Genomic DNA, 27,094 nt, shown 5'->3' with positions numbered 1-27,094 from the left:
GTATTTCACTGCTTAAAAATGCAAATATCAGCAGCTAATCCAACTATTGCCTCGAGGGTCAGGGAAACGATAATCACTCAACTCCACATGAGTCGAAAATCCTTAAATAGATAAAACAAAACAACAACAACAACGAAAGGTGTTTTTACTAATACTTTAGCACTGAATTGCTGTCATGTGACTGACTGATTGTACAGTAACAAGCAGATGAGTAGGTGTACTTAATAAAGTGGCTTCTGAATGTATTTCTTAGCCTGCAAATAATGCTTGTCTGAGACGATTACTCATGTTGACTGCATCAACACATAGAGCCCAAATATACGAATTATGAAACTGACTTCATGAGACAGCTGATTTATCACCGTGCCATACTGCGCTACTGGTTGTTAATCATCTGGTTGTTTGGCTGGAAAAAATGTAATCATCAGTCAACATCTGATTCTGGTTTTAGAATCAGTATCTCTTAAATATGAGCAAGAAAATGGCTTCTGATTTCTCTGATCAGCACAACTTAAGTAGAAAAGTGCAAACAGCCAGAGAACGGCGAGTTCAAGACACAAAGATGAAAAATCTCATAAAGAGAGAAAGCTGTGAAGTTTAGGGTAGTTTGAATGATTTAATATGAGCACAGTTCAGCTGGAGGGCAATACATTGCGGATCCAGGCTGTTGAGAAGGTAATTAGATACAACTAGATTCTTCTCATCTCGAGAGATTTACTATAGGAGAGTGCAGCGCGTTCCGAGCACCAGAACAAATACACGTGTCTGTTATGAAGTAATAGAGGAGAACATTTTTGCAGGATTTTCTGGCTCGTAGACGGTTTTGTAGGTAATTTCCAGACTGCAGTGGGCTTTGCGGCGTGACAGGAAAGCACTTTTTACAACCCACAGGCACTAAAGAATCCCAGATTCTTGGGACACACTCACAAGTCTTGGACGGAGCGCTAATTGAATCTAAATGGAGACAAATGCAAGGTGCATAACCACAATGTATAGGTGATTATTCATGGTCCCCTTAGAGCAGTCTGAGACTTAATGCACAGCAAAGCTCTTTGTGCAATCTCATTTTCTTCCCCTTTCCTATTGCTGTAAATGTTGTCTCGTATTGTGAATGCAAAACACACCGGCTGCCTCCAAATCCCCGCTGCACTGCACAACTATAATGTGCCGAACCACAGGGATCTCCTACCGAGCAGATTACAGTACATTATGTGCCAGTACATCCAACAACACCAAATGTGTCTGAATGTGCATGTAAGAGTCTCCACACAAATCTCTCAAGTACAGTATACCCTGACACTGAGCACCGCATGCGTGTGCTATGGCTCAAAGTTAGAGGACACGCAGTTATAACACGGAGGGAAAACAGAACGGATTTATCTCTGCTGGTTGTCTGTTCATCTGGTTGTTGGGAGGAAGAAAGCAAACATGTAAATCTATCCTCAAACATATCAGCCTGTCTCATTTATATTCTGCTCTGCTCTGCTTCTGTATCCTAATGTTCCCCATTTCTGACGCTTTGCTATAGACAATCATTCGATATATGATATTATAACACTGTTAATACTGAGGCATTGTTAAGCACTTTAAGCACCATTTTGCTGTTTTAGCTGTGAAGCTTGTGTATCCATTTTATTTGCAGTTTGATTGCTTAGTTCAGAAGTTCGGAGCCTCTCCAAATGCAAATCCATAAAATCTGAAGGATAATGTGACAAATTTGGGGAAGAAATGAGACGTGCTCATTTTCCAGCTCCATATTTAGCGCTTTGAGTGCTCCGGAAGAGTAGAAAAGCGCAATATAAGAATCAGTCCATTTATCATTTGCCATTTATTTTTAATCATGGATTCTACTATAGTAGCTTATCATGATTCATAGTTTAAAATAAGCCCCTTAGTTTTAGCTTTTCTATCCTTAATCTAGTTTTCTTCTGACTGGCTGCAAAAGATTTAATCACCAGTTGGGTGGAGCTTCCTTGCCTCGGATGACCAATCTAGGGATAACCAATTTGTCTAAGACATCATGAAGACCAAAGCCCTAGCCTTTGTTTCACAAGGATTACCTTTACATACACTTATTATTTAAAACATTAGCCGTGTTAATGTAGAGCTCCACCATTGTAGTATAACTTGGTTGTTGAGTGTTTATCCAAGTTACATTCTATGTAAATCCTAGATATGGTTGTGTGGGAAAATCTCTGTGAAACTGAAGTTTTGGAAAAATCCAGATCAGCCGATCTGGCACAAGAGCCCGACCACATTCAAAGTCACTTGAATCCCATTTCTTCCTAATTCTCATGCTCGATTTGAACTTCAGAAAGTTGTGCTGCGAGTTACTGTCATGCGACTGGCTGATTAGAGATTTACAAGCGATTAAACAGGTGTATCTACAAAAGTATTTGGTAAGGATATATGAGAGAAAATAAGGAAAACATATTAGGTCCAATTTATAGCAATTTCTCTTTGCAAACATCTGATTTTTGTGATATCTTGGGAGTATTCGATTTCAGGAATTAAACAAGCTGCCATTCATTTACTCACCAAAATGCAATGGGGGGTTTTCCAATTAAATAAGGGGGAAAAAGTCACTGGAGTGCTATTTTTTATCAGCAATGAAAGAAATGAGGAACAGTGGTGTAATAGTTTCGTATTTACTGGTTATTTATGGACTGCAGTCACCTCAAGGGAGGAAAACATTAAAAGGTAGTAAAAGTGGGCTCTTTATACCTGGTTTATATTTTGAGTGTAAAATGCAATTTACATGCGAACAAAATATTTTAACATACAGTCTTTACATGAAAGCCATGAAAGATTGCTAAAGATTATTATAGTTCCCAGAGGATGTTCTCGCTTGCTTTCTTGTACTTTCTTTAAGTAGTCTTCAGGAATAGTTCTCCGGGCTACATGAAAGACATGCTTTGGATGTTGGCTGCCTTTTGTTCCATTTACAGTTGAGTTCATCCACCTCTGCCTCAATAATGTTGAGGTCCAGGCCCTGGGGGTGCCAGACTGATGGTGTTCCATTCTCTGTTTTTCTATCCAGGTATGTTTTTATTGCACTGGCAGTGATTTTGGATTCATTGTCCTGCTGAAAAATTAAGTCATGCCAAGTAGATCCTTTCCAGATGGCATTGCACGGTGGATGAAAATCTGACGGTACTTTCTGCATCTACAATGCCATCAAGTTTGACAAGATGCCCAACACCACTGGCTGAAATGCAGCCCTAAACCATGACAAAGCCTCCAGCATGTTTTACAAATAGCTGTAGACACACATGTTTTGCTTTTTTCCTGACCTCCTCTAGACACAATGATGGCAATTCAAATAAAAAGTCTTTCATTTGGATTGATCTCTCTGTAAAACCTGCTGCCGCTGATTTTAAGTCCAGTTCTTGTGTGATTATTGCACAATATTTTAAAAAGTTTAAATTTTCCTGTCCATAGTTTCAAATTTTTTATTGCCTAACTAGTAGAATTGTTTTAATGACGCTCCACTGCGTCACCTAAAATGAAACACATTTTGTCATGTCTACTTTCATTTCTATTTATCTCTCTCCCATCTCCGAATTAGTGGGAGACATCTCCAACCCCTTGTCTATACTCTGTGTTTTCATCATACTCAGAGAGAAGGAGAGGCAAAGAAAGGGAGTTGATGAAACCTCTGATCATTTCTCATTAGCACCAACTTTTCAGGGCACATCTATTAATGCATTTTGTTCAGAAAGGCATTAATTGTCTCTACTAGGAGACAATTAAACAAAGGGTGCAGAATTCAGATCGATGCTGTCCCACTCACACGGCCATGTTGCCTTGGTGGTAACTGAGTGATTCATGCAAGTGCAGCCATGGTTAATGTGGTAATGATATTTCCACTCAGGGCACAACGGTGCCAGGCTCCATCTGCACCAGTTAGCCTCCTCTAATTTTAGCCCCAGCGGTCCGAGGGCGGCTGTGAGAGCCGAGCGCTATGGCTCATTTAGACACAGGCTTAATGGAGGAACATCTTTCTCTTGCACATGGGAACACACACATACGTGTATGAGTCCATGCGGGAAAGTGCATGTGTACATTTAAAGAAAAAGTAAGTAGGTGAATACACTTGAATGAAGAGGTTTTTTATTAAAAATGTATACGCGTATTCAAAGCTTTAAAAACATTTGTTTATAATGCAGAAAAAAAAACCAACAGCAACAAAATCAATGGCAGGCTGTTTCAGCTGAAAAGCTGGAGGATGATGAAACAGCATGTTTTGAACAGCTGTTTAAGACACAGTTAATCGCGTTTATTAAATGTTTTATTAAATTACCTGAATGCACCATGAAATCTTACATTTCAGCTGGACTTTGATTAAATCTTCAGAAAGTATACCATCTTTCACCCGTGCCTTCAAAGACATGCTTGTGCTTATGAGAGGATTCATCATAAGTGGGATATGATATTCACATTCACCCCTTGGGAACCTGAATGTCTGCACCACCTAACCCTCAGACCCACAGGGCTAATGTAGCTAAAAGGTAACTGAACTGAATCAGACAGCAATAAATAAATAACCAGAAATCTGACCGAGACAAATCCTTAAGCGCCTTGAGGCAACTATTGTTGTGACTGAATTGAATTCACAGTGAAGCACAAGATTAATGTCTATATGGGAAAAAAATGCATCCACATCCTTGACTGAATCCAAAGGTTAGTCTCAAAGGTTTGAACTGGAATTGTTGTTCTCTGTTTGTTTCTTTGCTCTCTTTACTGTTAGTTTTGATTTTATGTGAGTCTTCAGTTCTGGATACATGTTAGCTCTAGTTTGTTTGTGTGTCTGCGTTTCACTGTTTCCAGTTAAAAACTATGTCATTTTTTTTAGTTATCAGGCTCTTATGTCTTCCATCTTTGCTCTTTAGCTCTACTTCCCTTCCTCATTGTCAGTGATTGTCCTCTGCTGTGTGATTCACCTTCACTTGTGTTTCATTACCACACTGTGTTCATGGGGTAATCCCCTGATTAGCCCATGTGTATATAAAATAGTCCAATTCTTCTCCTTAGTCTCTGTTTACTTACCTGCATGTTCTCTTGTGCTGTCTGAATAACATCTGTTTAACATTTGGGCTTTTATCAGTGAATATACAGCTTGTTGTTAATTGGTCTGTTGCACTTTGGCTCTTATGCACTGCACACTCCCCACAGTCTGCAAACTTTAACAAACTGTGACAGGGGGCCAAATTTAGATATAGTGAGCCTAAAAACGCAAATCAAGCATGAAATTTGTACTATTTATAGATCCATTAATTTTCTCCCATGTATCTAATTCGAAGGAGGGGTTTTGAGTCTATCTCAGTGGCCATAGGGCAAGAAGCGGGGTACAGCGGGGACTTTGGACTGCGGGAGGAAGCCATAGTACCCCAAGAGAAACCACGCAGACACAGGGAGAACATCTGCACAGAAAGGACCTTCAAATCCAGGACCTTCTTGCTGTGAGGCAACAGTGCTAACTATCACACCACTGTGCTGCCCAAGCTTCTTACTGATTTAAAATCCTTTAAAGTTGTCAAAACCCCTTAAACCCCCTCAAAAATAGTACAATATGACATGAGTGTGTTAATCAGTTTCCAAATTTTCCATCCAGTTGGTCAAAACAGTGTTGAATGATGCGCTGATGTGTTTGCACTCTTAGGGCATTGTGTTGTATCCTTTTGAGCTGATGTGCATTGTGCATCTGTCTCAAGGTCACCATGAGACAAAAATAACTCGCTGTCCATTTCTGTCCCAGCCTATTTCCTGTCATCTGCTTTCGCTCAGCTGTCAGCATCTTCCTTCAGACACACACACACAACAAGCCTATCAGAATTCAAGAAAGGGTCACCTTTGCTTACCTGGTCTCCCGTGTGACAAGGAAGAAGCTGTCATCGGGAGCATCAATCCAATTAGGGCGCCTCTTGCGAATCATCACTCCTCCCCTGGTATTTCCACTGCTGCTGCTGCGGCCGTTATGCTGCAAAACATACATCCGAACGTTAGAGAGCAGTCGATGCAGCTGTAGAGGAAGTGTAAAGCAAATAGAAAATAAGCCTACCATGAGAGGTCCACCTGTTGTACCTGGGTTCTCTGCAAAAACAAACCCACAGCAGTGAGAGAAAGAGGCAAAGTACACATGAGGGAATCTGCCAGTTGCGAGTAGTATTGATTGGTTTTATTTCTTGTCCTAGTTACAAGTTGTGCAACAAATGACTGTGTTTCAATTTCAGTAAAAAAAAGTGAAGTTACCAATAAAAAACAAAGTGTCAAACTGAAGTTGAACCATCCAAATTATCCAAATGACCCCCATCTGCTGATTCGTTTTCATTAGAATTAGTTGTCATTCTCTCCAACGAGCTAGTTTAGATAAGAAATGGCAGAAAAGGTTATCAACTCCAGATGTATTCCTACTAATTGGATTTTTTATTAAGCATAACGATAACAAAACATTGGATATCAACACTATTTATTCCCCAGACTTAATTCACATTATGAGTAACTTAAAAAAAAGAAAGAAGGGATGCATTTTCTTTTTTCTTTTGAATGTGGGGGGCTTTAAACAGAATGGACTTTCTGCTTTTGAGCAGGATTAAATTAAGCAAATCTGAAAATAATTACCTTTGTGGGATTAAATCAGATCTCTTTTTCTTTTTACTGATTAATAAGAGTCTGTGATGTACCTGTGCGCCTGTCTGGGTCAGCCCTGCTGTGGTGATGATAGCTGCGTTTTCCCAGCATGCCGTGAGGCCCGTGTGGTAGAGAGGAGAGGAGGCGTCTAGGGGGAGGCGTCTGAAGGCCCGGGGTGCGGTGGGAGCGAGGGGCGTGGGTTGCTGGACGGGACTCTGGAAAAGACACACCGGAGGTGCATGAAGTGGCTCCTACAGACCATCTGAGTTATTTCTGCTCATGTTTTATTGGCTTAATGGGTTAGACTCCTACTGCTCAAACACTGACTGTGTGTTCATTTACCTAGAAACTGCAGGACACTAGTCAGAGTGCTCCTTTGGGCGGCTCTGGTTTTAGGTAGGCGAGTCCCCTGCCCTTCCGACACCCTTAACATGTCTAAACCAAACACACATACACAGAAATTTTTGTCAATCCCCTCTTCTCCCTGTATTTAAATAAAAAAAAAAAACAACCCTATTTATCCGTTTATCAACATGAACATCTCATGCAGATGAAAATGGCCTTTTCTCAGGTACATGATTATGGATAAAGACCACAAGATGCAGGATTTGATGCAAAGGAGCAAATGACTGAGGTATTTTGCAGCGACTTGCTCTAAGGGAGGAGAAATCTCTCACCCTCTCACATGCGCATACAGATGTCAGCACATGCTTACATGCATGAAAACATATCGTAGACACATACATTCAATTATGAAGACGGCATGACAGCAGGCACTGGAGGTTGAGTCCATGCTGAGGAGTGGGGGAGGCGGGGGTGCCGCTGTGCTTCCTCTGAGTGTGGTGGAGTTGATGGACAGAGAACACAGACACATGAAGCACAAGGACTCGGAAAAGATGCTTTCAGGTGTGACTTTATTGCAGGTCTACTCCACATTCACACAGCAATGAAAGAAAAGAGCAAAAAAAAAAAAAAAGTAGAGGTAGAAGATGAGATGAGAATATTGCAACAGTCGTTAGAGAATGAAAGATGAGGGAGGGGAAATCGAAGGCGAGAAATGAGTCTGAGTGGCAAATCCTGTCCACAGGATATACGAGACAGGGTGGATTCATATGAATATTGCATGATTTGAAACACAGGAAATTAGCTGAGTGAATAATATGGCAAAAGGTCCATCCCCAAATGGGATCTGGACTCCTTATGATTGGGCCTGATCTACTAGGGGCGATGCAGCCAGCAGCTATACCCAAGTCTTCTCTTCACCTTCCTTCCTTCAGGGTTCCAAATCTGTCTGAAGCTCACAATCAATCCAAACAGTTCACTTTGTCTTGTACACAGATACACACATGATCAATAGGAGGGAAAAACGCATGTGCAAAAAAAAATAAAAAATAAAAAAAAGAAGTTTAAATTAAAAAAATATTTAAAAATGGTGATGGCAAAGACAGTGAAGCTGAGGTTCAGTATTTACAATGAACATATGTGGCTGAGACAACTCACTCAGTCATAACAGCACAGACTGGACGCACCTTTACCAGGAGCGCCGTGCAAAATAGAGCTTTTCTTAATAAAATACATTTCCTCTACCAGCAACTTCAGCAAATATATACGGCTCAGACTAGACTTCTACTGGATGCTGTTACAATCTATTCATTATGACAGGAGCGACTTCAGTCACAGTGTGTGTGTGTGTGTGTGTGCGTGCGTGTGGGTGTGTGTATCCCTGTTTAACCACTCGAACAATGGCTTTTGGTTCAAAGTGACTCAGAAACATAACAACAGGCAAAAGAATAAAAAAAATAAAAAATAAAGAAAAAAACACGAATGAAAAGATGATCAAAACTCATAGTTATGAGGACAGGCAGTCTTTATTGGAAACGGGGGGGAGAATACAAAAAACAAAATAATAACAATAATTATAATAAAAACAGAAAGAGACAGACGGGGGGGTGGGTGGGGCAGAGGCGAGCAGAGATGTTGGGGGTTGATGGTGGGGCAGTCGGGGTGAGGGGAGGTGTGTGTTGGTGTGTGTCTCTGTATGTTGTGTTCTGTCTGGAGATGTGTATGTGTATCCATGTGGCAGAAGTTAGGAGGAATTGAAAGAGCTCTTACACTCTGCCTTTATGGCCCCACAGTTAATGGGGACAAAGGGCCGGCGCGCAGCACGGCGCAGCCTGATGATGTCACGGCACATGTGCCGGGCCAGCTTGGTGAGGCGGGTGGCCTGCAGCAGGAAAGCCTGCTTGGTCTTCATGGAGGATTTGGGGCTGTTGCTGTTTCGCATCGGCACCATGTGGTTGGACTGGCGGGGAGCGTGACCCCTTGAGCGAGACTCCTGAGATCGAGGGAGGGACAGAAAGGAAGGAAAAAAACAAACAAACAAAACACAAAAGAAAATTTAATCAGTTTGACATCCGGCAGAAAATGTAAAAGTCAGAGATGGTTCAACAAATCCAATGGTTTTTAAACTCTTGGGCTGGGAGTTGGAACTTCAGTTGAATGGTTATATTTTTGCAGGGGGAAAAACTCATCTTCATTTAAATGCAGCCTTAGTGCATATGTGCACATTTGGTTTTATTAACAAAGGCTATTACCGGTAGTTTAAAATGTAGAATGGTGGCTTTCTTGGAGGGGGGGTCATGCCAGAAAAGGTTTGATAACCACTGCACTAGCTTCTGTATTATTGGATTTTATTTTGAAAAACCATTATCAAAAGATTCACATTGGCTGGTTTGAAGGCTTTAACAAAAATCTGAAAAACAAAATAGATTTTACTGTTATTTATTATTAAAAACATGCATGTTTAACACAAAACTGTTTTGTGGTTCAAACTGTTGTAGAGGGGAGTCTAATTCACTCTGTCGTCACTGTGGAGGCTACTGTTCGTGGTGCTGTTGAACTGTATTGTGTAATACAGTGAGGAGAATCTAATCATTTGCCCGCCCCGTTTATCCCAGCGGATAATTACAGCCTCTAAAATGGCCATAAAGTTGAATCAGCACCCTTCTGAAAACAGTTTAGATAAAAATCAAGCATTACAACCTTCCTGAGGGAAGGATTTATTGCAGGGCCGCTGCATTAGATAACTGGCAATCAAGCTTGTTTTGTGAAACAGAAGCAAAGCCACTGTTTGGAGATGAAGACTGATATTAGTAAAAGCTTCTATTATGGTTTCCATCAGCCACTTTCTTGGACTACTATTATTTTTACGTCTGGATATTTTGATATTTTGTCACTGCATCCATAAAATTTACATCAAGATGGTAAACGGGTTAAACTACTGAGTGCCTGATGGTCCCTTAAAAATATTTTTACTGCAGCACAATCAGCAACCTCTCCGGTGAGTCATCATGCAGCTAAACTCCAACTCCTTCGTCTTAGACTGCAGCTAGTAATGGTAACCCTTGTTCTGCTCTGCACCAACGAGGGGCTTAGCATAGAGCACAGCTGGGTAATTAATCTTCCCAAGAGGCCACGAGATGTATTCCAGTTTAAGAACATTTTTACCACAGCTTAAGATCATCTTTTTGGGATTGCCTCATCAGTGATGTGAAAGGGCCAGGAGCTAGCTGGTTTCTAGTGTCTGAACTTAAAATAAAGGCAAATTGTGGCCAAAAGAACAGCTTAAAATGTGTCACCAAATTTAAAGTGTCAGGAACGCTGCATCACACAGGAGGTACAGATTTTTACAAGTTTGTTTCAAAGGCTTTGTTTTTGTCTAACTCTAATATGAACATGTTTTAAGGACCTGCAGAAACCCTTCTCTGTACCCTCCACTGAGCTTACATTGCTTGCTGGAGTGGGTGAGGTCCTCTCCTCTGGACCCTCAGCTCTGCTTGGCATCTTCAGACCACCGTACTTCTTCCAGTACATCCAGCAGGAGACGCACAGACGACACTGCATGTTTGGAGGCCCCCATGAATACCACTGGGCAGACTGCATGGCTGTTAATGTATGGAATCCATTAACACTTGTTAGAGAGATGGCAGAAAAAACTGGTCTCAAGACACTAAGAATATTGATCACCATCTTTCCCTGTGTGATTTTATCAATATTCATACTACACAAGACGTCACTATATGCCTGCTACTGACTTTAAGTGCTTACAAACATGAAACGGTGCACGAGGCCGTTGTACTGCAAAGTGAGCAGATATTAGGCATTTAGATTTATCACTTCCATCAAATAATTTTAGTTGTCAGCTTTTTTAAATATTCTACATTTTAAAGTCGATTTTAAGGGGAATGTTAGGATGTGTTCAAGAACTAATAAGCAGAACTCAGGTTATAATTTTTACAATTCTCCCAGTTCTCAGTGCAATTGAGTCCCACCAAGGGACACAAAAATGAATATCATCAATAAAACGTGACATCAGCAGAAGTCTGCCGCAGACAGTTTTTATGTCCAGCAGAATTATTATTACTGAAAAGTCAAATATCCAGAGAATCTTGCAACTTGTGTTATAGTGGATTGTTAGAATTCAGAAACAGTTATGTTGAAGGAATTTTATGCTACTTAGATTTTTGTTGACAAGGGGCAAAAAAATGTGTATCCTCCAACAGGTTGATTTAAGGTGAAACTGGTCACAAAGAGTTAAACACTGCTGCACCAAAAGCCTTGGGGCAATGGGTTTGTTTTGGTTGCTAGCAGACTGCCACAGTTGCCTGCAGTTTGCACGCAAGATTCAGATTTACCTACAAATATATGCCAGCCCTTCCCTGAGCAGCAGCAAAACTGCATGGCACTACACAACCAGAAGCAGAGTCTGTACACCTTCAGTCTGTTTGGGAAATACTTTTTTTCCCCCCTTCTTTGTGATCGGTGGTTGCAGTGGGTCATCAAACGCTCTCTGGGCCTTTGTTCCAGGTTATTTATCAAAATCATTGCACCCATGCTTAAAAATGGCTCTCCTCGTAAGGGTGAAAGTAAAAGTAATAATAGAAGAGATAAGAAAGAAAGCAAAGTAGTTAAAATTATCTTGGTTTTGCTCTAGGAATGTGTGACTTGGGCTGTAGCTAACCACCCTGCTTGCTAATCCTCTTGCTAAGTGAAATCTAATATTTTTAGGCAGCTAGAGGCACTCTGTTAACACTCTGGGTTGCATACTGTGGGACAACGATTTCCCCTTTCAGTCTGTGAAGCTGTTAATAATAAGCAAAGACTGAAAATAAAAGGAAAGCATTTCTTCTTTAAGTAAGAGAAGCGACAGCTGTCTAAGGCTTCATTTGTTTCCATTAGATTTCTAATTGACTTATGTTCACTGCCCTCACCACTTAATTTCACACTTGCCATGGCTAATCACACACTCACTCACTCTCACACGCACACACTAACTCACTGTAGCAGCTTTCGCAGGCTCTGCCCCCCCCCTGCTGCGTGGTAGGCCCCGGGGCCCGCTCCGTTCACCGTCGCCATCTTGCCATTGGTCATCGAGATCTGGTTGGGGTTGGGTTTGTTACTGTCAGAGGACAGACAAAGTGATTTAGGAAGCAGAATGACAGCAGCTATACTGCATAAAATCATCATCTGTCCACCACAAGCAGAGTAACAGACAAAAGACATCCAATGTCATCTGCAAACACTGAAATATGAAATAAAGAAACTTACTATGTGGGGATATAAACCTGCTTCAGCTTGCTTTCTGCCTCTGCTGCCTTCAGTCTCTTCTGTTCAAAGAGAAAAAAAAATGGATTTCTTCATTAATCCCAAAATAAAAACAACTGTTGTCTTTAACAAGCATTGCTTCAAATAAAACTCAGCCCTGCATCCTGAAAGTTGGAGTGTGGAATTACAGTGCTAATAATTAAATCTGTCGATGTAATTCAAAGGAGTTGTTTTCTCCCTCTATGCTTTTTAGGGGCACATAAACACAATTTATATCTGAGCACATGAAATCCTTGGAGAGCAAAGGCTATCCCTTTGTGCATGCTATACATTTGGTTGCTCTTCTCAAACACAAGGACCTTTTTAACCAGATTTTTTGCTTCTTTGGTTGTAAACATGTTCTGCACCACCACGCCTATCTTAAAGGGAACTACCCTGTTTCTACACAGAGGGCAGTTTTATCATAAGACGTAACACTTAGTCTGTGAATAGCTATATAAAGTTTTCGATAGCTCTAGAAAAAGAAAAGGTTTAGTAGGCCGTGCAGCAAGCATTTTTCAAATTTATTAAGCAATGGAGGTCCAAGGAATGGTGCAACTGAATTAGACGTAAAAGTATCCTACAGTTTTTAAGCTGCACTCGTACAGACTGCCACTTCAGAATTAATCACTGCAAATACATTTATATCGGTATAATAAAAACATAATGAGGACCATTTTACTATGTGTGGCAGCTCAGAAAAAATAAAATAAAGTAAAAAGAATAAAAAAAGACATTTCAAAAGTGGTCAGAGCTGTGGGTGAGAACTTTATTTCAATAGAAAGCCTGTCTCTAGCCACTTCTACTTATTTTGTATCCCTAGGGACACGGTTATAATTTTAAAAACTGAACAAGCATGAAAACGTCACTTTTTAAGAGGGCAAAAGCATTTTTTGTCCCCTTTTATTTTAAAATGTTGTGGGGACAAATTTTGAACTGTGTGAAACCGTTTGATTTTACAGAAAGACAGTTGGAATAGTTGTCGTGAACTGCTTTGGTTTAGTTGTGCCTTTCTAATGAATCAATGAGTTTTTGCGCATTTTTAAAAGGAAACAAAATCTTGAGCTTAAGCTATTCAGCCCCTTTGAGAAGTCTTTTTTTGAAGATGTTGACTGCCTGATACGCTTTTCCTTTTCTTTTTTTTTTTTTTTTAACTCTTGCAGCTTCAAATAAACATAAAAACTGGAGTATCCTTTTCAGATTAAAGTCCCTTGTAGTAGTCAATAAAAAAACAAAAATAAACAAAGCTAGGACAAAGTTGCTTTATTTATTTATGCAGGAGGAGTTTTTGCCCACTAGAAGTGCGATGCAGTTGTTAGGGATGGCATCGTTTAGTTTAATCTTGTGTAAATGTAAGAAAAAACACACACTAATTACAAAAAAAGATGCATGTAGCATAGCAGCTACATGGTTTTCTCACCTGTTGCACATATCTGTCTGTAGTCTTCCACATGTAGTAATACTCTATGATACTGGTCAGAGACTTCCACGGCAGCTTCACAAGAAGAAACGGTCGAGCACGGGGAGAGAAAGAGAGACAGACACAGAGCAAATTAATGATATTAATATCTCATGTTCTTGCCATCTGGGTGCGAAGCCTTCATGTATATTCATGAGCAAGAGGCATCGTGACCACAGAGGCTCAGAGTTACTGGCTTTGCTTGGTTCTGGGCCTCAGACGGAAACACAGAGAAATTCACACATTTAATAAGTATTCATGAGCACCTGGTGCCACCGCATACACCCATACCCTGGCTTTATTGTACAGTAGAGGTAGATGGTGGGAAGGAGAGTTCAAAACAACCAAACAGTCATCCCTCACCCCCACAGGCTTGAAAGGCGAGTGCTAAAATTGGTAATTTTGTGCTTCACAGAACAGCAGCTTCAATTTATGCAGATTACAATGGATTTCCATTGTGACAGATTTTCACTGATGAGGGAGGACGACTCTTTGGAAACTTCTCAAAGCCTCAAAGTCGAACCTCTCAACTGTCCATCGGCATGCTGTGAATACATTTCACCACATGAAGACTTTAACTGCACAGTGAGCAGTCTCTCACAGTAACGGGTAACAACCAATCAAATGCTACATAAAAACAAAATATCTTAAAAGCACCATAAATAATGTAATATTCTTTTGAATAACTTCTACGTTAACAGGATTACCAGGCAGAATGATAACAAAACACTTACAAAGTCTTGTCGGATGTCATTGAAGTCTTTTCCATATTTCTCTAATGCCTCTTCAAACATGGCAGCTTCCGAGGCGCTCCACTCCTCCATCTCATCCCTGCAAAGCACCGGGCCCCCCGCTGGGACCAGTACGCTCAGCGCACTGGACAAATCGTAATTATGGCGGTGCAATGTGTCCATCGCATGGAACTGTAATCAATGCACGCAGAAAAAAAGCTTACAAAACCATAAATTAAATCCCAGCGAGGTGCTGCAGGGTTCGACTGTGTGTGTCCCACTGACCAGTGTGATATCTCGTGAGGCTGCAGCTGCACTCATGTGTAAGCTTGGCTGTCTAACAGAGCTGCTGCAGTCCAGCGCTCGGGCAAAGGTCCCGACCGCCCTGAAAATTACCCACAGTCAGTCAATACATGATACATATATGCACAGCTTACTGCATGGTCTGACATATTAATGTGCAGGGCATGTCTGCAAAGAAAACACTAACAGCCTCACAGCTCAAAATATGCACTGGGTGGTATGGAGCAAAAATAAATGGCAAACACAGATGAGTCGTTCATCAGAAACAGTAAACAGTCGTTTGTTAACCAAAAAGCGATTTAAATCTCTGCGTGATTCATTTTTAATTCATTTTCATCCTCCCTTATAAATAAAAACCCATGACAAATTCACATATTGAATGAATAAAAATGAAAATAATGAGCCAAACTTATGAGCCATGGCTCATAACAGTGTGCATTTATATTATCTCACACACTAAATATTTCAGCCAATCCTTCACAGCACCACGGGCTATTAAAGTGCTAAAACTCAGAATTATTACATCTGTGAAACTGCCTATCCAGTGCATGCGATCGAGAAGTTGTTGCTGTAGATGTGAGGGCGACCTACCGTGCCACCACTAAGAATTGGTCTATCTGTTTGTTGGTGAGTGGGCACTCTGGATCCCACAGTTTCTCTTCTAGTTTGGCCTGATCTCTCTCATCTGCCTCACCTGCAAAGCCCAGAGACAACAGCTCACACACACACAGTAGGATAACAATGGATTTGCCTTCCACGCTTATTTGCTTATTAGTGATGGTTTTAATTATAAACTAATTACATTTTGTTTATGCTTTAGAAAAAGGGTTAGGAAAGAAATAAAGGTGAAATCTGCGATTCACCTTCTTGTAGCATTTCAGGTACATCTGCCTGAAAACGCGGTCCCACTCTGATCTCTCCTTTGTCAGCCAACAGGGTTTTCTGTGTTGGGTCATAAACCAGCGAATAGAAGAAGGTATCCTAAGGAAAACATCACATCCATTAATGTGGAGCTTCCCAGATTTTGGCAGGGCTGGGATTCCTGTGATCTCCAGGTGTTATAACAGATATAATTATACTTATGTGACAGACAACATGCAAAATATAATAAAGAGTTTTAGTAAAAATATAATATAATCAGTCAACTGAGAAGAAAATATTACTCAACTGTTTACTGATTATTTGTTTAGGTCATTTTTAAGCCATACATGTTTTGACCGTTAAAGTAAACAATAAAAAACTGTTAAAAAAAAGAAAGTAAAAGGAACGTAGCATCAGCCACACGGACCTAGCGACGTCCACCACCCCCAGGCACCCTGTGGTTGCAGGGGGAAAATATTTATTTCCCCAACTGGTTGTTGCTAGGTGAAATTGTTGCAAACAGTGTGACGGTTTTTTTGGTGCAGCACCGTATACCTGTGTTACTAATTTCACCTACCAACTGCCGGCAACCTCCAGCAATCACTCAGCCAGAAAGTGGGGGAATACAAACTTCCTAGCAACAAGTTGCCGACAGGTCCAGGCTTGCATTACCTCAGCTTTTTGATAATATTGTCAAGATTCTTCCCACAAATGGCAAACTGTTTTTGTGCATTCCCCAATTTTTATTCATCATTACCAATATAAATGCATCACAAGTCACTAGTTCACCTGGCCGTTCACTCCCCACCAGTCAGGCCTTACTCTAAGACAATAAAAAATTCCCGCTTTCTGTGCTAATCAAGCCTAATTCTTTGCAATGGTATTTCTGTCATGTAACAGCTAGCTCCTAGGCCTTATCCAGTGAGCTACAGACACTGTGGATTCTTTATGTATTCCACTTTATGTCTACCCCAACAGCACCCTGTATTTTCCTGATGAACGAAATGAAACACTACGTTTTTCTCTATTGGTTAACAAACCCATTTTATAGCAATGTGAACCAGCGCTGCGTCTGCCTCCGTGTACCAGAGGAACTTGTGCGCATGATGTCTTGATGCATACTCAATCATCCAGGTAAGTAAACCTGTAAGTAAAATTATTCTGTTCATCCAGATGAACAGAATCATCCAGATGAACAGAATCAACTTTTGGGGAGTTGTGCACATGATGTTACAAATGAAGAAGAGTGGGCCAAGGTGCAGGCACTAATTTGGATCTTCATAGATTTGCTCATGGTAAATGAAGCAACGGTGTAGGCAGCTGCATCTAAACCCTTTAAGACACAAATTGATTATTTGTATTGAAACAGATTTCTAATGTGAGAGTCTTTTTTTAGGAGTTTAATAACTGGCAGGGACACATCTGAAAAGCCTGAATACTTCCTGAAGCAACAGAATTTAACAACAACAACAAAAAGAAGAAAAGGAAAGAAAAAGCATGTAAATTATGACCGGACTTTCTATGATGCAGCTTGAGGTAACAAAAACCAGAAAGAGACATCAATTTGTTCCCCCCTCTCAGGCTTACCTCTTTGTCAAGGTATGAAAGAACGGCTTCAGTCTCATTCAATAATGCGACACTGCACTTCCCCCTAATGGAGAGAGAGAGGGGAGGAAGCACACACCATATAAAAACACAAACAAAGGAAGTGCGCACTGTGTGATGGATGGATTCATGGCTGAATGAGTGACTATCCATGGGCACTGCCTTTAGTTGGCGAGCTGTACAGTCCATTTTCTGTATGTATTTGTATGCCTCTGTGCACTGTACCTGATGTGTGTCGCAGGTAGACTCTCATACTGCCGGGAGAGGAAGAGCTCTCTGTGGCGGAGCTGGTGTTTCTGTTTTTCTGTTAGCTCTGTCTCTGTTGGGTTCTCCTTCTCCTCCTCGAGCTCCTCTGCAAAGGAAAACACAAAACAAATGAATCCATTTTATGAGACACTTTTGTCATCAATATATCCCAGAGACAAAAAAAACAAAAAAACAAAAAAACAATGACTGATAAATGCAAAAAAACCCATCAAAACTCACAGATTCTTCAATTTATCCCTCAGACTGTAATTTCACATTTGTTAGCAGTGCTTTCTCAAATGAGGAGGCCCATGCTTTTATGACTCTGGATTTGCTGGTTGGCACATAATACTAGGCAGTATATAAACATATTAAATCACTGGTAAACAGTGCAGGCACTGCATACACTTTGAATAAATATATTTCTATAAGTGGATTTTCAATATACTAGAACTTATATAGTGTCACATTTATATGAGGGAAATGCATGCATTTGTCAGTTTCAGAGAGAAATATAATTATTTTGTACACAGTCAGTGAGGTAAGACAAAGATCTTAATTAATAGGTTTGACATTTACAGGGGAATTACTTCAGCAGCTTTCATACCATATACAGTGAAAGATCCCAAGTGATGCTGAAAGAGGAAGCAGCGAAAAGCAGCCTTCATTTGAAAGTGAAATTTTTCAACTGCCACGAACATTATTTTATTCATCTGCAATGTGCTGAGGGAACAGCAAAAATTGCTTTGCTCGATTGATTAAAACCCAGTCTGCCAATCATGCGTCAATGGCTAAACTCTGAAAACATGACAGTATTGTTTGCTGAAGACAACATGTGGGTGGAACAGCAGCAGCAGCGAAAAATACACCAACATTAGAGTCTGGAAAATGGTGGCATTTCAGTTAATGTTACATTAAGAAATGAAACAAATGTAATATCCTGAAAAGAGTTACTGTTAAAATGTATAAACTGCAACAGATAGCATTTGTTGCAGAAAATACTCTGCACATCATCTGCAAAGGCTCATGTTTTTGTAAAATACTATTATATATAATCCCCCTCTCACCCTGTGGGCAGTCTTTATTCATTCTTCCAGCTCAGGTCCTCTACCAGAGGCCTGGGAGCTTGAGGGTCCTGTGCAGTATCTTAGTTGTTCCTAGGACTGCGCTCTTCTGAGCAGAGATCTCAGATGTCGTTGCTGGAATTTGCTGGAGCCACTCTCCCAGATTGGGGGGGTCGTCACTGCTCCGAGTGTTACCATGGGGACCAAAGTTGACTTTACTCTCCATCTTGTCTAGCTGCTCTCTCAGCCCTTGGTTTTTCTCCAGCTTTGTGTTTCTCCTTACTGTTGCTGCCATCATTTGGTATAGCTACATCCATCACTATGGCCTTTTTCCTCTGCTTGTCCACCACTGGTTAACCATCTGTATCCCACAGGATTTTAGCACGGTCATCTTTGGAGTCGTGTCCCATTGCGACCTCAAAGCCATACCTGCGTTCCTGTATACTATGCTAGGCACATTGTTATGGTGTTGCCTGTATGCCCTGCCTGTTAGCATCTTGCACACTGCTGTTAGGCGCTGGATTTATTCAGGGCCTTAAACCCCTTATTGATCTTGTGCTACCATGATTAGTGTCTCTGTACTGTCTTTCATTCCAGCCAATGGCAGGATTTTTTTTAATTTAACACAGAAACATCTCATTACTAAAGTTAAGTGATGTCATAAGCTTAGTTAATGTTAAAACAGATGTGCCTGATTGCACCATATCCAGTACAGAAGAGTAGGAATGCAGTCTGCTGAGATGTTAAAGCATCTAAATGCTGTGTGTTTACAGTGGTCCACAGGCTTAATAAAATATAAAGTTTGATACACGCAGACTGTACAGTGCCTGCTGAATTGAGGCAAAAATGTACAGCTGTTATTTCTCTTTCGCTTCTTTCAATGCAACATCCCCCTTGGCTCAGTCTTAACAGCTGGAGGACACTTCATACAGACCATTACTCAACTAGACTAAACACAAGGTTTTTCTTCTATTTTGTTTGAGTTTGTTTTTGTCCTCCCACATGTTCTGCTGTCATGTTGATCAGAAGATCATTTCTACCTGCGCTCCTGACTCCTGGATGGTTAGTAGACAGTTATATCCGCAGTTACTGAGAAATGGGCATCTTAAGTTTATAAGAATCTTAGGTTGGAAGAGCATTCGAGACACTTCTAACCATCTCTCACTGTGTGATCACCGCTCTGGAGACTCAGTTCCTTCCTTTGTTGGTTATCTTTTATCTGGGGCTGCCCAAAATTGCACAGCATACCCGGCTTCACACAAAAAGACAGAGCCACACATCTGTATCTTTCTACCTTCAACCCACACACCGATAGTCAGGTAATAAGTAAAAAGTTTTCAGCTATGACTCTTACATAAACTTTCGTCCTGTAAAAATCAAATTTAGTTGCTGTTCTTTTGTTTTCCCTCTGAAATAATGTCAAACATAAATTAACTGTGTTTTTTTACGCTGCACTAGGCTGCCATAAATTTTATTGTTGTTTCTCGATTTTCTTCTGACCAGCTGGCAGACGAAGGACACCAAACACCTTGCAGAACTGTCACAGCACTTTGATCAATGCTCTGTCTCTGCATACTGCAAGTTTTATCTTTTTGTTCTTGCTTTATGTTTATAAAGTCTACCTCAATCAGGATAACTGGTTTTTACCAGCAGTTCTATGACACATACACAGGGAACAGTATTTTTCCAGTCAGTGCTGAATGACGTGAATGCAGTAAACATGTTGTTCACTGGGTCTCCTGCTGCTCTTCATTGCAATCACCCACATCTAAACTGGAAATCTGCTTTGGTGGAAAGCATGTTTTTTACTTCGAGAAACTAACTATTAATGCGTTTTATTCTGGCCATTAGCCTTCTGGAATCAGGTAGTCTGCTTCCCACACTGAATAGGTGTTGCTGTGATGACACTTTCTTTTCCTTTTCACTTCACACATCCACACTCAAATTCTGTAAAATGCAGTAACAAGCAATTGAGAAATTACTGTGAAATACAAACATGAATCCCCCCAAGTTGGAGTACAAATTTAAGTTTCAACGTCTCCATCTCTGGCATTAAAAACCTCTTATTTCTAGTTAAATGCGCAATTTACAAAGTTGCCAAGAGAAATCACTATTGGAAATGTCATTCTGATTGACAGAAAGCTTAATTACATTTTTTTCTGAAAAAAAAAAAAAAAATCCAAAGTGTCATGTCTCAAGTTTAAAGTCTTTAAAAAATTTTCGATAATTAAGTCATCCAGATATCATCTGTCTGTTGAAATTTAGCCATCACATTACATCCTCAAAACAAGAAGGTTCTGGGTTCAAATCAAGACTTGGGCCCTTTTCTGTGGTGCTTGCTTGTTCTTTCCCATAGGGGTGGGCGATATAAACAATATACGATAGAAACAATATAAATTTGGCCAACGATAGAGATTTTGACTATATTGCTCTATCGCGGTAGCGCTTGTTGATGACGTCATCAAGCTGCGCCTGTTTTGGTCGTCTGGTCATCTGCAAATTATGCCGAGAGTCATAGCAAAGAGATGAAGCACTTTTGAAATATGTGGAAAGCCAAAAACTGCGCTTCCCCCACTTCCGTAACATTGATTCATTAATGCTGAATTCTCTCGCAGCTGTTGTATTCCCATGTTGTTGCAGTATATTAATAACTAACCTCGTATTGTGGATGAATAATCTCAGTTGTTCTCCTGACTGAAGTTTGGCCCGTGTATAGCATCCTGCTATGCGATTGCATTTGTCCCTAACCACCAGAATCCCTCACGTTAACTTTTATCAAGTGGAAAAAAAGTTGGCGTTCCTCCTCCAGCTTCACTGTGCTAATGTTATGCTAACATAGCTGTGTTGCTAGCAATCACGTAGCACAACATTATATACCAGGTAGTCCAACTTCAGTAACCCTGCAAACGCCACTGCTGTTTATTTTTCTGTCTTCATTTATGTTGGAAGTGGTAGCAGAGCTGTACGTTTTAAATAGTTTCAAAAATCTCTCAGAACATGGTATGCCATGTTTAGGTGGAAACTAGCGAGCTAACTTCCTGTTAACTTCTAACTCCGTTAAATTTAATAACTTCTGTTTTCATGGATGCCTGGATGTTAAACTTAATTGTTACACCTGGTAAAGCAGCAATGCTGATGATTTTATTAAAGATGAAAGAATTTAGACCGTTTTAACTCTCAGTGTTCGTTTGACTTTGGGACCTGAAGGGGACGGAGTTTTGGGCCCAGATTACTCCGAAGCTCCTCACTACGGCAGCCGTAATGCTCTGACAATCCATCTAGCAGTGCGGCTTACCAAAGTTGTACTAAAACATTTTTTAACAGATTTCTGCACGCCAAAATCGGTTCGAGGTCAGTAAGCACAACCAGAATTCATACATAAGGCGCACTCTCGATTTTTGAGAAAATTAAAGAATTTTAAGTGTGCCTTATAGTGTGTAAAATACATTATACAGAAGAAAAGACTATATCGCGATATATATCGTTACCGCACATGCTTCAAATTATATCGCAATATGAATTTTAGGCCATATCGCCCAGCCCTACTTTCCCAGTACTCCAGCCTCCTCCCACCATCTAAACCATGCGTGGGCTGCGTTGATTGGTAATACTAAACTGGCCCCAAGTGTGAATGGTTTCCCGTCTCTCTGTGTCAGCCCTGTGACAGACTGATGACCAGTTCAGTCCAGGGTGTACCCTGCCTCTCAGCCTATGACAGCTGGAATCAGCTCCAGCCACTTGTGATTCTAAACTGCATAAGTGAAAGAAAATGGATGGATGTATGGATGGCTTAATCTTCACCACTGGTTACACTTCTGTCACATAATTGACTAGTCTAAAATATCACAACTCTCCTTAAAGGAAAAAAATACAATTTAGAATACAATATTTCATAGAGTCCAAGGTGACACTGCTTGATTTGTCCAACCAACAAAGACAAGTCACTCTAAAGTTTAGCAGAACAGAAAGAACCCATCCACCCAGTTTCTTCTGCTTATCTAATTCAGGGTCACAGTTGAGCTGGAGCACATCCCCACTGCCATAAAGCAAAAGGTGAGGTCGCCAGTCACCGGGCCAACACAGAAAGACAGAAACCATTCACACTTACCCAAAAAGTTTATTCTGTTCATCTGAACATAGCGTTTTCAGTGGGAGAAACATTTCGTCACTCATCCAAGTGACTTCTTCAGTCTCCAACTTTTTGGGTTTTCCTTACCTGGATGATTGAGCATGCATCAAGACATTTACACTTACATTCCGACATAGAAGCAGTTTAGTCTCACCAATTAACCTAACCCCACTAACTGCATGTCTTTGGGCTGTGGAAGGAAGCCGGAGTACCCACATAGAACCAGATGGTGAATTAGAGCACAGAACCCTCTAATGTAAATACAACAGTTTAATGTGTATTAATGCAAACACAATCTAAAGAAACTGTAGTTTTACACAGATGATGCGTCACGACTGCTACTCACTTGCATGTTTATCTGCAAGCTGGATGAGGCTGTGGGAGATGTCTCTCCTTCTGTAGAAACAAACTACCTTGGCCTCCACGTTCCCACTGGCAGTCTAAAAGAGAGGAGGAGAGACATCCAGGTTGACTCAAATAAGTGGCAACACCTACCTGTGCAACCCTGTAATTTCCCAAGAGACCTGGCTCCTTTGTGTACCTATCAAGCTGTGCTCAAACTCAGCCAGTATTAAATGTCGTGACTGATGACTAGATGTGGGGGTAAAAGGTTTGAAAAAGGTTTGAAGAAGAAGAAGGAAAAAAAAAAAAGAAACAACTTATACTCCCCACCTACCTGCTTCCAAGTTTGTGTACAAAAGCAAATGTAGCAAATGTATCTATATAAAAAGGGATCTGGAGTAAATAACAGGAACAACGATGTGCATATCGATGCACTAGCTAAAGCCACAAAAATGTCCATCGTGCTTGATCAAGCACTCCATTTCACCTTTACCAACACGATAAGCTTCATACAGCTTGTATTTGCAACAGCAGAGCTTTATTAAATGGTATCATGCTGCAGGGACTTCCTGTTACTTCATCATTTATGATAATTACGATGTCTCCTGTCTTTAGATTATAACATTGAGCCTCAGTACACTCTTTCAGGATGATAATGTGATCTAGCATTATTCCACCCACACAATCCGATAATGACCTGCATTTATCTGAACATCTCAGTGCAAGCATGACACAGGAAAAGCTTTTACACACCTATTAACAATGCTTGTGAAGGATTTCGAACAAAATAAAACAGGAATTACGGTAAAATGCCAAGAGAAAAAAGAGAGAGCAACAACACTGCTGTTCAAGGTTGGTATCAGCTTATAATTAAAATAAATCTGCACCTTTAACCCAAAGCTACATGAGCTTGTGAAATGTTGATAATAGTCACCCCGCCTACACACACACAGGTGTGTCAAGTCATACTAATGACAGTTGGTAGATCAGGGAACACCTGTCTTTTCAAGCCATATTACAAACAAGGTCACAAAATCCACACAAACAATGGGAAAGTGATAGGGTGGGGACAGGAGCACAGAGGAATTCAAGGAATTCTCTAACATATTCTCACACTCATGAAAATGAAAAACGCACACATCAGTACCTTATTGAGTTCTTCTATCCGACGGATCAGGTAAGGGTTACTGGAGGAGTTCTCAAAGAATACATAGTCTGCAACAGGAAACACGCACATCATATATTTAAATATATATAGACCACATGAACTAATACATTGGCGCTACAGTAGGTCAAATCAAAGAATATGCATGTCCTTTAATCAATAAATATGTGCAAAGTTGTGACTTTCAGAAAGTGTTGCACCAGAAAAGTTAAAAGGAAAAATCTCTAGTCAACAACCACCAAGTTATGGATGAATAAAAGTGCAAAATTATTATAGTCTTTCAACCTGTTGCCATATGTTACCACACTGTTTCAGTTTGTATGAAAAAATAAATTAAAGACAATAAAAACTTCAATATGCCATTTAAAAAAAAAAAAAAAAAAAAAAAAAAAAAAAAAAAATTGCCCATGCATATAAATAACATCACCAGATGCCAGTATAGCTCTCTGGGTTTGAGTAGATGACCCATATGCCATAAGCCTAATGCAGAAGCACTGGTTTGAATCCCCATCTTTCTTCCAGCTTATGTGTCTTGAACTTCTAGACACTGCCAGGTCCCAACAAATGGGACAAATAAAATAAATGTAACAATATCTCTATTTTTTTTTATTAAACTTTACACAACTTTAGGTTGTGGCAAAGGCAGCATTCACACAAAGTCTGTAATATTTCATTCCACATGTTCCAGACTTTTAAACGGTGCAGCGGCATATTTGTCAGAGTTGTCAAAATTCGTATCACTTCATGCATGTCATTAAAGTCTATGTATCATCATGCTAATGTGTATGATAATCCTCAGCCTCTGGGATGGGAATGTACTGCACATCAGTGTTGCAATGCTGTAAAAAATCAAAACCAAAACAAACCCTAAATAAATGAATAAACTACAGATCCCACCTTTTTTGTTTGCAATGTAGCAGCAAAATACTGACTACATTTGTTAAGACTGGTTCCATACAGGGAGAAAAACTGTACCTGAATGTACCTGGAAGTTTGTGTGTCCTACCGACAAGTTCACGGAGTTTACAATGAGCACCTAAAAGCAGCAGAAGTTAGCCTAAAGGTGACGTGAGGGGACAATAAGCTGATGCACCTCGAAAATACCGGTTATAAAGTGCTGCAAGATATGTCATTAGACGCCTATAGTTTGCGTGGCATGTCAAGCATTAATGCAATTAGGCTACGTGGCCGTCTGTGTATGGATTTAAAGCTCAAGTATTCCTGAATAAATGTGTAAAAGCAGACGCAGCGACGCCATGCGCGGAGACAATAATTTGATGTTGAATTCCAGTAGACCGCTAAGGAGCTAGCTAGCAAATCAGCCAGCCTGCATCCCTGTTTGATAATTAATTGCACTTGTGGTTACTGTAGGTGGTCACTTTGGCAAAACAGTTTGGCACCTGATGTTACCGAGATGGTTAAATGCGATCATTAAATGCAGCAAACGAGCGCTGAGACGGCATTAATGGTAATCAGTGAAGCCATCGCTGGTGCTAACGTTAGCTAAATAAGGTCTCGTACTAATGGCTGCATGCCAGGAGTGGCAAATACAAAGGCAGCTTCAGACTGTCCGTGGTAGCATGTTAACAACCTTTGAAACACACGTCTAGTCGTGAGGTCTATCCGTGTAGATGCCCCCTGTATCCCCTGGTTTAAGAATTCAGAAACCCGGGGAGCAGCAAACAAGTGAAAAATGTTTACATTGCCAGCTAACCATTTAGCAAGCTGGCGGCTAGCTGCTGTGGCCACGACAGACGCGAGGCCTGACCCATTTTGAATCTCAAATATACACCAACTCTCACCTTCCTGCTTCAACTTAACGCGTCCACGTTGCTGTAGCACACCCGCATCTCCACCATTAAATGCAAACGGCTCAAAATAACACAAAATAACGCCCAGAAGGTGCAAAACTGTAACGGTTTCTCTTTGATAAAAAGATCCACATTGACATACATACCTCCGACCCGGTACATGTTGGCCGCCATTTCTGCCCTCCCAGTGTGCAAACCATAAACTAAGAGAAATGGAATAAATTAATAAAAACAATAAAAGTTACTCTCTTTGAAGGGAAAAGGAGCGACAAATTAAGATGGTCGGGACTCCGGATGTGTAACCTATCGGGAGAATTATGGCAATTCAACCCCCCCTCCTCCTTCGAGTCACAGCACCCTTTATGATACAGTTAACTCACGGCAGCCAAAAGAAGTCGGATCAACCCGAAAAACCACTGCTGACGCTGGAGGGGGCCCGCGCACGCGCAGCACAACCACACGCGGCCCACACGCGCAGACACCAGCCCACCTCAGAAAACATAAGAAAGCAGTATGTACATTATTTTTTAGGACATTTTTATATCTGTAAAGCCAGAAGTTTAAACTCTAATCTAATCATTGAAACTGAGTCTCTTTAAAATTCCTAACAAATCAGAAAGGGCTCTAAAGCTTAAAAGGAACTGTTTACATGAAGAAGTCTCTGTGTTGTTGTTGTTATTATTATTATTATTATCTTTTACGCATCGTTACATGATCCACCTTGACCAGAGTGGACAGAATTAGAAATGAGTACGTAATTTATAATTCTAATAACTTTAGAGAAGCAAGGCTTAGATAGCTTGGGGGGATATACTGTGATATATTAGAAAAAGGATGTTAAAGATTTACCTTCCAGGTAGTAGTAAAAGTAGAAGACTTCGGAGAAGATTTATGGCTGTATTGAAGAAAGATATGCAGATGGTTGATGTAACAGTGACATAGTGAGATGAAGGCAGATGATGCTGTGGCAAAGAAGAAGAAGATTCAATATATGATTATGTTTTGTATACTTGATGTAGACATCCATCCATCCATCCATTCCCTTTCGCTTATCCTTATCAGGCAGGCAGAGGCAGGGTACACCCTGGACAGGTCGCCAGTTTGT

The 27,094-nt window shown here is 40.6% G+C and overlaps 1 protein-coding gene across 1 annotated transcript in view; it reads right to left on the bottom strand.

Moving 5' to 3' along the window:
* The window catches only part of mta3 (metastasis associated 1 family, member 3), a 29,361-nt gene extending 2,955 nt beyond the window's left edge, over positions 1-26,406 (bottom strand). Inside the window, 19 exon segments of the mRNA XM_040038810.1 lie at positions 5,862-5,980; positions 6,062-6,093; positions 6,684-6,845; positions 6,973-7,065; positions 8,743-8,965; positions 10,417-10,574; positions 11,969-12,020; positions 12,022-12,088; positions 12,238-12,296; positions 13,694-13,768; positions 14,467-14,655; positions 14,749-14,848; positions 15,358-15,460; positions 15,630-15,747; positions 17,215-17,278; positions 17,458-17,584; positions 23,018-23,111; positions 24,161-24,228; positions 26,136-26,406. Coding sequence (XP_039894744.1) covers positions 5,862-5,980; positions 6,062-6,093; positions 6,684-6,845; positions 6,973-7,065; positions 8,743-8,965; positions 10,417-10,574; positions 11,969-12,020; positions 12,022-12,088; positions 12,238-12,296; positions 13,694-13,768; positions 14,467-14,655; positions 14,749-14,848; positions 15,358-15,460; positions 15,630-15,747; positions 17,215-17,278; positions 17,458-17,584; positions 23,018-23,111; positions 24,161-24,228; positions 26,136-26,163 — 1,931 coding nt within the window. The 5' untranslated portion in view covers positions 26,164-26,406.
* Positions 26,407-27,094: the final 688 nt, after the last annotated feature.

The sequence above is a fragment of the Simochromis diagramma genome, unplaced genomic scaffold (genome assembly GCF_900408965.1).
Source record: "Simochromis diagramma unplaced genomic scaffold, fSimDia1.1 OVJJ01000402.1, whole genome shotgun sequence".
In the NCBI taxonomy this organism is placed as follows: domain Eukaryota; kingdom Metazoa; phylum Chordata; class Actinopteri; order Cichliformes; family Cichlidae; genus Simochromis; species Simochromis diagramma.
The sequence above is the reverse complement of the archived record's forward strand: the minus strand, read 5'-3'. Positions and strand labels throughout refer to the sequence as shown.